This window comes from Pelodiscus sinensis, chromosome 2 (genome assembly GCF_049634645.1).
Source record: "Pelodiscus sinensis isolate JC-2024 chromosome 2, ASM4963464v1, whole genome shotgun sequence".
NCBI classification, from domain to species: domain Eukaryota; kingdom Metazoa; phylum Chordata; order Testudines; family Trionychidae; genus Pelodiscus; species Pelodiscus sinensis.
Window position 1 is genome coordinate 51,667,922 of NC_134712.1, and position 14,869 is coordinate 51,682,790.

The window sequence follows — 14,869 nt, forward strand, 5'->3', positions numbered from 1 at the left end:
TGGTCTCTGCAGAGGCGTGCACATGCCGATGGTCAAAAGCCCAGCTTCGGACATGTTCCAGAGAAAACTCACCCGCGCCTGTCTGAGGTAAAAATAATTACAAATGGTATCTTCATTCTAAGTGAAAGGGAGCAATGATACAGAAGCTGAATGAGACTATAACAAAAATTAAAAGTTACTCTACAGTGAGACAGTGAGAACATAAAATTTAGCCTAGCAAAAGTTTGACTCAAATAGCGAGATGACATACATTGGAAATCTGCTCACAGCAAAGAGAATGAAAACAGATCAAGCATGAGACAGGATTTGAGGGGGCCTAGACACGCCTCCAACAACAAGCATTTGATATGCTGAAGCAAATTAAAATGGATGCCCCAGTTCTGCAGTACTATCAGGCTGCTAAGAGAACCACTGAAGCTCCAGTGTGATGCACTGGACAAAGGATTGGGGTGTAGCTCTTTTGCAGCCAGTCACTTGTGCAAAGAGTGTCCTATCAGAAACTGAACAAGGAACACCCAAATACAAAAAGAGCTTCTACTTGTGGTATTTGGAGTGGAGCAATTCCATTAGTACATCTATGGCCACCCAATAATAAAGCAATCAGACCACAAGACCCTAGAGACAATCATCTCAAAGCTCCTTCCTAGTGCTTTGACGAGATTGCAGCACATATTGATGTGCTTCCAGTACTACTGGGGAGAGATCAGATATTGTCCATGAGAATTACTGAGGTTAGACACCCTGAGCGGAGCACATGTACCCAGCCTCAGTGAGCTTGGGGGGGGGGGGGGGAAGGGAATCAAAAAACTTAATCCATTAACATGCTGCACTGTTTCTGAATTTCAACAGCAACACAGATGAAAATCAAAGAAGCTATGGAAAAGGGCATCCAGCTGCAGGCAATCAAGACAGTAATACTAGCAGAGTGGCCAGACACAAAAGCCAAATACTGATAGGAGAAGAACCATATTTTCAAATTAAAGATTTGTTGAGTGGACGGAATCCAATTCGAAGCACAGACAGTTGGAGTCCCCCACTGAGCTTTATGAACAGATGTATTCCAAAAAATACATGCCTCACACCTGGGCACTGACATTATTTAGGATGGAGAGTGCATTTATTAGACAGGAAAGAATACAGAACTCCTTGATAGAAGGATGTTGCACTTGTCAGTCATGTGATAACTCTCAGCAAAATTAGACTTTTACCACATGAGCTACCCACCCCAACCCTGGAAAGTTGGTAGCAGAATTATCTGATTTATAGTTGATTCCAATGTGCTATTATTGAAATGTTTTGTGGTCTGATGCCCTGCCTGATGCAAGAAGCAAGTTGGTGATTGGCAAACTGAAGGCCCACCTTATGAGCAATGGTATTCTAGATAGAGATGTAACATTTCAATTAATTGGCTAACCAAATAGTCGATAAGGGCGCTTCTGCCTTTGGAGTGTTGCAACAGCCCTGGGGAGCACAGGAATCAGGAGACTCAAGCAAGGCTGAGTCCCCAACTGACCGCGAGCTCTATGCAGCACTGCAGCTTGGAAATGCCCCAGGGAGCCCAGCATCAGGCTCCACATGGTGTTTCAAAGTGGCAGCACCACATGGAGCCCAGGGTCAGTGGGGAAATCCACCCTGCTGACTCCAGACTCCACATGGCGCTGCCACTTTGAAGCATCTCCTTCACTCTATCAGAAAGAGACAGCAAGGATGGGGGAAAGTGACTAGTCAACTACCGTGTCAACTATCCGGTAAGCATTTGCTTATCAGATAGTTGACTAGTCGTTCACATCCCTAATTCTAGACACTGTATTTACTGACAATGAATGCCAGTTCGGCTTGGAAGAATTAAAGGAATGTGTACAATATTTTCTCCCCAATGTACCCACAGAGTAATAGAGAGGTGGAATCATTTGTGAAAACAGCTCACAGACATAAAGCTGATTCTTGTAGTTCAGATCCTTTGTTAGGATTTTCAGCAAAAATATCTCATCACAGGTGTGCCGGAACAGTCCTGAACAGACACTGATGAGACAAAGGACCAAAACCCCAGTACCAATGATGGAAGATTTGTTGCAGCAACAAAGAAGGGGACATTGCCAAAATGAGATGGCCAACAGTCAGAGAAAGAAGACACTGAATTACAACATGTCAGCCAAGGACCTGTGGGCTCTGGAGAAAGGCACTCCTGTGATGATCCAGCCATAGCAGAGACAGCAAAAGCAGTTGACTAAAGGGACTGTGAAGGGTCCAAGGGCATCCATCTCAGATGAAGTCACTACACATGAGGGACAAATGATCCAAATTAGGGATATGAATGGTTAACAGGTAAGCCTCACCCTTAACTGTTCTTGTCAATTGGTAGGGTCTGAAACAGCCCTTGTCCATGGCGGAGAATGGAGAGGGCTGCTCCAGCCGTCCCCCCCTTTAATTGGTTAACCGCTTAAACATAATGTTTAACTGGTTAACCCATTAAATGGGATCTTATATCCCTAATCCAAAGAAACAACAGGCACTCATGAGCCAGTTGATAAACATCAAGAGCGCCTACAGTGATCATCACAGAACAGAGAGACAGAGAGCCACCTGGAAGCCAACCTACAAGAAGGGAGGAGACTCCACAGAGAGTGAGTTTACTAGAATCAGAGACAGGTGGCAGAGAGACAAACATATATTATTCCCAGTGTGGCTACATATAGAGGAGACCACACTATCCCAATGATTCTTGGACTAGCTGTGATAAAGATGACTCAGCCATGTGCTGGTGAAAAGACGTGGGCCGGGCAGCAATTATTTGTTCTTAATGTTTATATTAAAATTTTGTAAAACTGATGCATCACAATGAGTGGAACAGGAATCAAAGGGACCATGGTTCATTGGAGCAACTGTTATTGAGGGGTCTCCAGAAAACTATGGAATGTGGGAAATTAGGCCGAAAGCAACTTAGCTACATGGCCAGAACTATGCATGGGACTTAATGAAGTTCCATTTGTGCAGCTTAATCTGCATTCAGCTTCATTGTTTGCGAATGAAACACTCACTCTTGTTTAAATGCAGAAGTTTCACAATTCATGAGGACTTCCACACTTGACTTCCACACCAGAAGCAAACTCAGGAAAGTTACTTATGACATTTGCTCTAATAGCATACAAGCAGCCAATAGTCCATTTAGCATAGTGTCCTATCATCTGCCAGTGTCAGATGCTTCAAAGGGAATGAACAGAATAACATGGCAATTTTGTTCGATGCATCCTAATAATGTTCACTTTCTGGCAGTCAGAAGTTTATGGACACCTAGAGCATGGGTTTGGGTCCCTGATCATCTTGACTAAGAGCTATTGATCCATCTACCCTCCATGAACTTATCTAATTATTTTTCAAACCCATTATCCTCAAGGGGCATACAAGTGGGACCTGTAACTACAGCGTATTATAGCAGATTCTTGGTAGCTCTTGGTATAGGCAAAGGTTTGAGAACAGTTTCAGTTAAACCCCAAAGTTCACATGATCAGCACTTTCTGAAACAGACATCTTTTGAGATGTCTCTGCTTGAAGATTTTTCCCCCCCAGAAAGTTTGGGCATAAACCATTCCTGGGATCTAGCATGACTAGGGGGAGAGAACATCCACATTACTGCTAAGGATGGGGCAGTGTATGCTTCTCCCCATGCTCAGCACAAAGAGCTATTAGTGCATTTCCTGCCGGGGCATTCCAACAAATGGAGATTGCTGTGGGAAATGAGAGATTCTAACACATCCTGCCCCCAAACGTTTGGCCAACGGCCTATGCACCAATCCCAATGCAATCCCAAAAGCTTTACTTGTATTAAAAACAAAACTTGATCCTATTCAACTACAACCATTTCAAACAGAGAAAGGATGGCTCTTTAATCAAAATAGTTCAGCCAATAAAGTAAGCCAAATATTCATTTTTTAAACTAAATTATGAATATATAACCACTTATGACTCCCAAGAACAATGTATTGTTTAGCAAGGAGAAGAGAATTGCTCACACTTCTTTCACATGATCAAAAAAAAAACCCACTTTTTTTCCCTGTTTGTTTTTATTGTTGCTGTGGCAGGATGCCCCAGGCTTGGGAATTCACTCACTTCATCATTCTGGGACTACCTTTCCACTATTTCCATCTCCTTCAATGCCCCCTGCCTCTAAAAGCTGAAGATTATCTTAATACTTTACTTCCCACAGGGAGAGTAGCACAGGAAGTTTCCCCTGAGGCCATGTTAGATGATGCTTTATGTATCTGTGGGCTGTAAAACAGCAAGGCTGGCTCTATCCCTCTGGAGACCAAGTGGGTCATTTCCATGACATGCTTGTTCTTGGCAGTCCACAAAGGGAAGTTCCCAGGGTTCTTATTGAACCTAAGCTTTCTTTATATATTAGCATGAAAACCTACCACTGCACCACTGGGGTCATCTGTACTATTTCGCTGTGTGAAGTCCTCTGTTCCAAGAGCTACTCTATACGCAGACAAAAACTGTAACCTGCCTACTCTAACACATTAATGAAAAACCTAGATGTAGTTTACATACTGTCTATACTATCCAGAATTGTTATTTTATAATCATTCAGGGCACTTAGGGGCTTCTCCCAAATGCCCATCGTCTTCTGCAAGGTGCTGAATTCCTGCTAAATCTAGTAGGAAGTGGGATGGATGAGCACCTGGCACCCGTCAAGCTTTTTGACAGTCTTACTTACAAAACTAAGCACTATTGTGCTAAGAGGGGCAAAAATAAATGTGTCTGAATGACCAGAATCATTCTCTAGACAGTCTCTCTCTCAGCATCAGTCCTGCACATTTTAAATATCAGGGCTTAATCCTAGGAGGCACAATACCTGCAGCACTCCCTATCCTGGCACTTTAATGGGATGGGTAGACACTTTAATGGGATGTGGGCTAGGGATGGGCTGATTAGGTTTGGAGGGAGATGCACTCTCCCTAACGATAGACAACTGTCCCCAGCTCCAGACTAGAGGCTGGCTGTAAGAAGCTAATATGGATGCAGAGAATTTCATCCTCTGAGATCTCCCCCGACCCCAATATTTTAGTTGTAGCTGTTAAAATAGGGTGAAATGTGGGAGAGGGTCACTAGGGTTTGGTAAACAGGGATTACCAAATATGAGAAAGGCTGCATGTGAGGCACAGTAGCTATCAACAACCAAAACCAAAGAGTTCTTAAATATGACTACAAACCCTATGTTGCGAGGCTGATGAAGAGATTGCTAAATCCACAACTGTAATGTTCTTGTGAACATGCCTATATACCAGGAGTGGAGAAACTAACCCAGGGGCCACATACCACCCCCAGCTTGCCTAGATCCAGCCCCAGAGGCTTCCTGAGCATTGGGGTGCTTGTGCTGGAGCTCCAGTTCCCCTGCCATCTCACCGCGAGGCTAGAGCACCCAAAATCTACTAGCTTGCCCCACCCCTCCGAGGCTCTGGTGTGTGAGAGGAATGTGAGGAGTGTCTTTCTCCTTCTCAGTCAAGGGGCACATTAGTGAGGGTTTGGTTTTTCTTTTTTGCTTCTCACTTGTGTACAGCCACCAGTTGATTTTTCTGTGGGTCAGCAGCCCCCGACCCAAAAAAGGTTCTCCACCTCTGCAGTATATCTACTGTACAGTGCATTCCTGCTTTGGACCCCAGATAGAAATAATTCTATGCATCTCCAAAATAACTAGCAAGTACACAAAACAGCTGCTATCCAGATGTTCTGTATGTCTAGCACACAGAATAAGAAGAGTTGATCCTTTTCACATTACCTTTTCCATCTCTAATGTGCCCACATGTCCTGCTCTGCATGAGGAGGGAATAGCCAATGTTTCACTGGGAAGTCACCTGCTAAGTAGCCTAGTACAGGTTATGGTCAAGCCCTTGCAGGACCATACTCAAACTGAAGGTTGGTCTACACTACCACAATACATCGATCTAAGTTATGTTATTTACATAACTGAAATAGTGTAACTGAAGTTGACTTAGCTAGATCCACTTATTGCAGTGCCTACACACCACTGTGTAGACTGGATATATTCCCCTGCCAATTTCTCTTACATTTCTCAGGAAGGTGGAATACTGAAATCAATGGGAAAATGCTCTCCCATCGATTTCCCACATTTTGCCAGATCCGCCTAATCGACACCACTTCATCAATTGAAGAAATACCAATTTACCCAGTCGTGTAGGCATGGCTTAGTTTTGCAAGAAGTGTAGGCATGGCTTAGTTTTGCAAAAAATACCCTTTGAGTATTTTTTCTGCTCTACTGAAAACTGAACACTGTATTGGTATGATTTTTGAATGGCATTGCAGGTACTGCTGAAAAAGTCAGGCCACAGATGTACACATACTGAACATTTTTTGTATATTATGTTAGAAACGATAGGTCAATGTATAGGACAATTTTTTCCATTCATTTAAAGCAGAAGAAAGATTTATATTTACTATTATCTAATTACCAATTTGAAAATTGGAATTTACAATTTAAAATTACTATTATCTAATTATCAACTTGGTCATTTACAACAACGTATTTATCTATTAAATACATATAGTATGCTTACATACATTAGTCTACTACACAAAATATTTTTCAATGTTTATTTTTGCTTTGTACATGTGAGTACAGTAATTTGAATTACAATTACTAAAAAAAATCCTAACTACAAAATTTTAATTTCATACAGCATTTCAACCCTAGCATGAACATAAATCCGAAACTAATATAAAAAGTGAAATATTTTCCACAGTGAGCTTTGTGTTTAGCAAGAGAAAAGAATAAATGTTTGTTTATCTCTGAAAACAATGTTTCTTCACCTAAACAAATGACTAGAATAAGAGTAAGCAAAACATGTTTTGGCTCCTCAGATGTACAGACATTCCAATTTCCTTTTGCACAATGATTTTTATGCAAATAAGTGCTACACAGTCTCCTGACCTCTTACCATCATACCGGGACAATGACAGTTCAATAATTGCAATGGCACATATCTGTGATATTTGATTTTAAATTACAAAGTTGATGCCGGTCTATTGAAATGACAATAATATGACTTTGTGTTAATTCCAAACTGATGAAAGTATCATCATTTCATGCCAAACAGAATAAAGCTATCAGAGTGATCGAGGTGGTTGGCCCATTTTGAATCCACCTTCCCGATCATTTCATACCCCCCCTCCACCTCTCCAAGTTTTTAATTCATAAGACTGATGCTTTCATCCATAACAAGGATAATGAGAAAACCCAAGCAATGTTCCTTAGGGGACTGTTACGCTAAAAGTTACCTAAAGACTATATCCCATTTGCCTCTGTGCTCGTGATGGAGACAAGCAATGTATTCAACATCTCTGACTGATTTAAATCCCAATATGCAAACAGTATTATGGAATGCAGACAGACTATTCTGCTTCACTGGTGACAGATGCAGAAGAAAGCTAGAATACTTAAGCTTTTGATGTTGAACCAGAAAAGAAGTGGACACCTTGGCTTAAAATAGCATAGAAGTACAACCCCAGCTGAAGAGCAGGTGCTGCATGGTATTTGTATTTCCTGCAGAGGATGCTAGCTGGTGAGGCCACTCAGTTGACCATGAAAATTCTTGACCATAAGTGACCCAAGAATAGACTATAAATTCATCCTATAAAATACAGCAAAAGCCCCATTTGTTTGTCTATCTTCTCAATACGTGATATTATACATTTGTGATTATCTCATTTTACTGGATTCTTTGGAAGCCTGTTTATGTTCATTTGTGAGCAAAACAAAGCTTCACTGTAACCTCTTTTTTAAAAAGTTTTGAAGGTCAAAGGAAAGGTCTCTCCTTTTCAAATTGCTACATGCAGGCAATGATTGTGTAAGACAGACAGATTCATTTCAGCAAGGGATGCAGTTTTAGTGAATTACATGGTTAACATATAGGTCTGCATTAGCAGGGTAAGAGATTCCTATTAAATTACATATATTTGATAAGTAGGTATAAATATTGGTTTTCATCCTTTACTGATTATCCTAACTAAAATAGAAGGGGGCCAGACAGTTAGCTGGTGTAAGTGGAACTGCACTGATTTACACCAGTTTGAGTTCTGACTCCTAGTTTATTAAGGGATTCTCTCATGCATAATCTGTAAACTGTCAACTTAGTTTCATTAGAATTAAAAATAGTATAATTGAAATATCTTCCTTTCAGTGTTCTGAGAATAAATGGAGAATTATGCAGCTCTATCAAAACATAATTAAGAAATAAAGAGGACAATTAGTTCTCTCTATGTGTATTTAAAAAAATTAGACTGCTACTTTAGACAGTGAAGACAACACTTTTTCAAAGTCAGTTTTGGATGGGTTTTTTTTTTTCTTAGGTATTCAATGTAAAGCTTTATGGTAAAATAATAAATACAGAGTTGTTTGTTTCCTCAGTCATCATTAGCAATAGACATAAAAGTATTCTGTTTTTGAGCCCATATGGAAAGATCATCAACACTTTCTGTTTCTGGGTCCTTTGCCAAAATACCATAGCCCATATGCCTTCTACCTTAAAACATAAAAGAAAAGGTGTTGTTCTGGTCAAATAAAGAAATAATTTTTACTAGCATACGTCTAATGTTAAAGCTGCCTAAATCCTGCCAAAGACATTAAAACACCATCTGTAAAACAGATTTTCATTAAATTGATCAGTTTAAAGTTAAGCAGCTAGGCAGATGATGCTTTGGAGCTAACCTTTAACCTTTAACCTTCTTAAACTGGAATTAGGTCACTCTCTTATTTCGGGTAATACCCTTACTGTTTCAGAACATAAAAGGTAAAGTGATCTATTCAAATTGAACTGACAATCATAGCATTAATAGTGTTATGAATCAATATTTTGTCAATAAAGAAAAAAGCAAAGTAGTTTCCACACAGCTGAGTATTTCTCTGCTAACTGCTGCTTGTCAAGTTCCCTTAAACTCTAAGCAACTACATTTGTAAAATAATAGGAGGTAAATATGTGATAACATACATTTCCCAATGAAGATCTATCCCAGTCATTAAATCAGACAGTTTTGGAAGACTAATTTTAGCATTTTCTTTTGCAATTACAAAATCATTTTGCTAGCTATAGATGATGTTTGTTAACATCTCAATTAACTATCATCCCTCATTAGCCAAGACAGTGTGGCAACTAGATTTCACTGCTCTCATATTAAGATTACTTCAAAATTATTTTATGTATGCCAAGTGATATACACAGTACATCACAAGATATCTTACTGAGATACAAAATGGCTTCCTGGGAGCAGTTATAATTATAGTTATGCTACATCAACAATTATCACTGTACTACAAAAGCTTTCTAAATCTGAAGAAAGTTTAACTCTTACTCCTGCAGAATGGAAATGCATTTTGTTGCTAGACATTCTTCTTTTGTTTACTTGTAAAGTTATTGAACACTTCCTGACGGATACTACAAAGAATTCACAAGTGTTTTGTGATTTAATTTTCTAATACCAAGCTTCAGATTTTCAAAATGTAAGTCTTTTCAAACTTGATTTAGCCCAAAGTAAGTTCACTCAAGGTAAAACTATCTTTAATCTGGTTCTTAGCAGTCACATAACAAATAGGTTTGCCAGGTGTCCAGTTTTCGCCCCGACAGTCCGTTATTTCTGGCCCCTGTCCAGTAAAAAAACAAAAAACAAAACCCAGAAAATATCGGACATGTAAAATGGCCGGTATTTTCTGTTTTTCTTTGATGGAAGGCCATTGCTGTTTTTGATCAACAAGTTTGGTGCCCCCCCCCCCTTTTTTCGTCAACCAAGGGTTTTTTTCTCCCAATGTTCGGGATTTTTGGTGAAAGCATCTGGCAAGCCTAATTACAAATACCACTTGACTACTGTGAAACTAGAAAAAGTGGGTTTAGGAGGATTATTTTTTGGAGGGGAAAGGTGAGCTAATAACTTAGAAACAGCTAAATGTTTTGCTTTACCACAATTAGAATCTAATTTTAAAATTGGCTAAAATTACACATCCTCAGCAGAGAAGCTCTGATGCACCAGGTAGCTTTAAAAGCTATGGTTACAAAAATCCATCCTTTTACTCCATCAATAGTTAAGTCCAGAAAGAAAAATCAAACTGTTACAGTAACATTTATAAAAAAGAAAACTTATAATCAGTAACATTTAAGTAAAAATAGTAAGTAACCAACATTAAAAAAAAGCCTTGAGGGGCTCGTGAAAATGAAGAAACAAAATCTTAGTGTCTTTTTCGATGCTCTCATATAGTTCCGGTGTTAAAATTCCTTATTATTAAACCATATTCACAGCATCTTAATTTTAAGAGAGTTAGACAAGTTACTTGAATATAAAACAGAATTCAAGAATATTCAATATCACCCTTAAGGCAAGTATCTATTATTCATACAAAGTCATGGGTTTTTTTCCTAGGTACTCCAAAAGTTTATCTGATGTACCAAGACAGAAAAAGTTTAAAACTGCTTGCTTACAACTGTTTATCAACTGCTTCACCTGGACCTGACTGAACTATCAGCTCTGCCAATTGGTAACTTTGTAGACTTGAAATATATGGCACAATTCCACTCTAAAGCCCAATTACACACCCACCACTCATATTGAAATTTATAGTTGTTTGGGAAAACTGCAAAAGCTGTAGGATCAGGACCATTAAGTTCTACTTAAACAATATGAATTGAGAATGCTTTGATCATTTGGGACCTATTCCAGTACTGCCAACCCCAAGCATTTAAAAATAGCTAAGTCATGCCTCCAAAATCATGACTTGCTTAAAAATCATGAGATTTCTATTTACTCTTTTTACTGAATTCTCTTTATTGATCTTCTACTTTTTGAGCTGTTACGGTTTAAGTTTTCACGAACATTTTCCCTGCAATCAAGAGGGAGAAGATAGAAACTCCCTTAAAAACGAGGGTTGCCAGACGGTTTCAAGAAAAATACTGGACAAACTTGACATTACATTACAATCTACATTACATCTTATTTAGAAAATACTGGACATTTATATTTTCTCAATTTGTTTCCCAAACAGAAACCTAACCCTATTAAAAACCAAAACCAAGAATTCTCACTTCCTCACATGACTCCGGGGACAGCGGCTTCAAGAAATATGCCAAACATCAAGAGACTCATGATGAAATTACAAAAACTGGCAACACTGAATTTCAGCCCCTTTGTGTGCTTTTGTAATTCCTTGAAGCTCTAATGGTGGATTCACTCCAGTGCAAAGAAGCTGCGTAAGGCCTTGTGCGTGCCCTGTGGTAAAATTTCACCCTAAAGACTAGCACCTTCCTTGCATTTCACTGAATCAGATACAATCGGCTGAACTGTTCAGACTAACAAAGCAAATTTGAAAAAAGGAGGGGATGCATGGCAAAAGCATATACAACAAGGAGGCCTGGAATCTGAAATTCACTCCTTTTTCTTTGTCTTTAACACTTCATGCTGCAAAGCTAAATTTATTTGGCCAAGAATTCTCTAGGGAAGGTGGTTTGCATTAGTAAAGGCAGACAGTGTCAGTTTGAGTGGATTGTTAGTTTTCAGAGGTCAGTTTTGTGCACTGGATCCAATTTGTGTCTTGCACATCTGCATATATGCCAAAGAATTAAAAAAAAAAGCACCTAAGTGACTTTGGAGTCTAATCTCATTCTTAATAGTGATTTCGGCTTTTTGGAAGTTTTGAAAATGGAACTGAGGAACTTCTGCACCTATAATTATTGATAAGTGCATTTAAAATTAAATTAAATTAACAACAGTTACGTGAGAATGATATGGATCCCATAGTGTTATTAATGTCTTAATTTTGTCTGCCGTATAAACAACTAACAATACAGCCATCATGTTAAAATGCCTTTTCTAATTTTTTTCCCTGTGTACACTCTATTAAAGAGGCAAAGTGGGGAAGGCAATCTCAGTACCATCTTCTGTTGATCCAATACAATGTATCATCTCACCCACCTTGTCTGTCTAATACCTTGAGACCAACACAGCTACCACGGCACTGCATAAAAAGTGTTCATTCAGAAACTAACATTTGAACTTGGCCAAAGTCCAGTGAAATATTGTTTCTTGCCTAGAGATCTGCTGATTTTTTTTCCTCCATTCTGTGTGTATGTATAAATTTTCAATACAATGAGAAAACCAGCATAGGTACTGTAATCAGCCATTGACTCCTGATAGTTTAGTTATCACAAATTTGTAGTATAAATCAATAGGTAACACTTGCAAAATGGATTTTCTAATCACATTTATAGCTTGTTACAGTGACAAATGGTTTGCAATATTTCTGAATTTTAATATCCTCCAGACAAAGTTTTTAATAAGTTACTAAGTTATTCATCTTGGAAATGAATGTGTTACATTTTGCACATGAACCAACACAATCAAGCCAGTCCAGTAAACATACTGCAAAAAATAAGTTACCCAGTAATTAGGGTTTGGAAAAAGTCATGACAAGCTAGGTAATAAATGGTGTTCATCACTCCCACATATTCATTACATCTGCATAGTTTTTTCCAGTAAAGATAAAAATATATTTGCCATTCTCCTCACATAATTATCTACACCACACCCTTTTCATGTTTGTGAAAATCATTACTGGCTTGAAAAAGGATAGACAAAAGGACAGTGTTTACATTTGAATACTCTTGGCAATAAAGTGGTGCGTGCATGTGTTTACTATACACACTGTTGTAAAATAGTTTGGCTGTGATAGATTATGGGTTGCAACAAATGCCTATGCCAGAAAACCATCTCTTTCCCTATACAGGGCATGGAATATTCATTATTTTCTGTGGCTTAAAAAAACCCTCTACAATTAAAATGTAGCTGAGAAAGGTTTTTATAATCATAAAATAGATTTTAAAACCCTCTAGCCATATATTATGTGGTAATTTTATTTTTGACTTAGGGATTTAGTGATGCATTTTGTGTTCAAATCAACTGAAAACTAAATGGGGCATAGGGTAAATCTATAAAATTCTCCAGGTGCAGTACTTCCTGCCTACACAGTATAATTTTTATTGTTTGATTATAAATTTATTCAATAACCATTTAATTTGCTGATTAATCATAGTCTCGTTCTGCTAGCATTGAAACAGTTAATTTCCTCTATTTTGTTGCAACTTAAATTGCTGTCACGGGCTTACCTTGTATAGTTTCAGGGCTGCCTCGTGCCTGTGATTGGTAGTATGTAAGCGCAATTTATCCACACTGTTGGTGTAGTAGTCACAGGCATTACATTTTAGGTGAACTGGGTTGCCAATGGCAATACACTTCAGCCTCCACTCATTAGTTTTGCCCCCTTCTTTAATGTGAGCCACCAGTTGATATTTCTGCATATGTTTGTCAGTCTTGCAGTGGAGCTGGAAGTTGGCTTTGAGCTGAGTGTTGTAGTTACAGAGCTTGCACTGGTAGATGTCTCCAATTACAGCCCTCCACTCCTCTTCAGGGAGAGAGCGCTCACTGCTCACATGCACACTTAGGGCCTCCAGGCTGTCAGAGGTGAATTTGTTGCAAACAGCACACTGGAATAGCTTCAGTGCTGGGTCACTGATATAAGGTGACAGCTCTCCTGCAGTAAGGAGGGACAGGTCATCACCCATTAGCTGACCACTGGCAAGCCGGATTTCAGGCGGCAGCTCATTATTTACTACAGGAAAAAAAAATAAAAGGGAAAGTAGAGACCAGAAAGCATAGCACACACAAAGGAATCCGTAAAATAAAGCCTTGACAAGGAGTTTGCTTTCTCTAGAGCTTAAACTATAAAAAGCTGTAATAGGATTGAATCAGGATCAATTACAATCATCCCTTTCAACTTCTAAATTCCCTCATCAGATAGCTTTAATTACTCCTACTGGGCATGATGTCATTCTGGAATTTGTATTTTCAAAGGCATGAAAGTTGATCAATAAAATAACAAAACAGCTATGCTTTTTCAACTTAAAAGCCTAGATTAACTTACATAGCGCTAATTGTAGTTTCATTATAGCTTTTAAATATTGCTGCACTTAGGCCATATAATATAATAATATATTAATTAGAAAAACTGTATCTATACTAAATTGGCTACTTTTGGTAACAGATCTTAAATTTTCTAATACTAAAATGGACATTGGGGGACTTATTTAGAACTGCCAAAAACCATGTGAATAATATTTCTTATGTTTTGTAATATACAGCTTGATGATTATCTACAAAGTTTGTTATTACACTGCTCGCTTATGAGCACTCAATGGGAATCTGCCTGCCGAGAATTTGCTAATGATAAAGAACAGTCAATTTAGAAAAAACATACTTCTGTCTGAAACTGTTCTACAGAGATGACAAAAAGAAATTGTAGAAAAAAAATGTTTGTCTCTTTCTCACCCCATACCCATAGTTCACTTTCTGAATTTGACAATATTTTGTTATATACTCAGTTTCACCCTGCTTCTGTAGATCTTTCACCCAGCATCAGAAAGGAGCAAAAGATGACTGTAAAGACACAAAAATTGGTGGGGAAGAGGGTCTAAGGAGCAGATGTAATACCTCATACCACGTTTTAATTGGCTAGATTTCACATTGACAATGTCCCTACAACTATGATGCATTCATAATTTGCTTCATTAGTCTTTCAAAATTTAAAAAAACGCACAAGATATATAAATAAATCTTCCAAAGAAAAGTTTTATCTTCAAGTAAATGACATTTATAGCCAAAACAGTCATAAGATACTTACCAAGTCCTGGTGCCAAAGCTGCTGCAGTTGCTGGATCAAGCTGGAATGGATTGATCATCATCTGAGGGTCCGCTGGGTTTTCCAGTTTCATTCCGGTCAGGCCTATGTTCTGGGCTAGGTAGTACTGATAAAGTTCTGCCT

The 14,869-nt window shown here is 38.6% G+C and overlaps 1 protein-coding gene across 4 annotated transcripts in view; it reads right to left on the reverse strand.

Moving 5' to 3' along the window:
- Positions 1–14,869, reverse strand: part of ZFHX4 (zinc finger homeobox 4) — a 181,931-nt gene that overhangs the window by 134,244 nt on the left and 32,818 nt on the right. For all 4 annotated transcript variants that reach the window (XM_075920494.1, XM_075920495.1, XM_014577726.3 and 1 more), the window contains 2 exons: positions 14,729–14,869; positions 13,158–13,660 (listed from right to left, as the gene is read on the reverse strand). The exon at positions 14,729–14,869 is cut by the window's right edge and continues 2,483 nt beyond it. In XM_075920494.1, coding sequence (XP_075776609.1) covers positions 13,158–13,660; positions 14,729–14,869 — 644 coding nt within the window. The remainder of the gene's footprint in view (positions 1–13,157; positions 13,661–14,728) is intronic.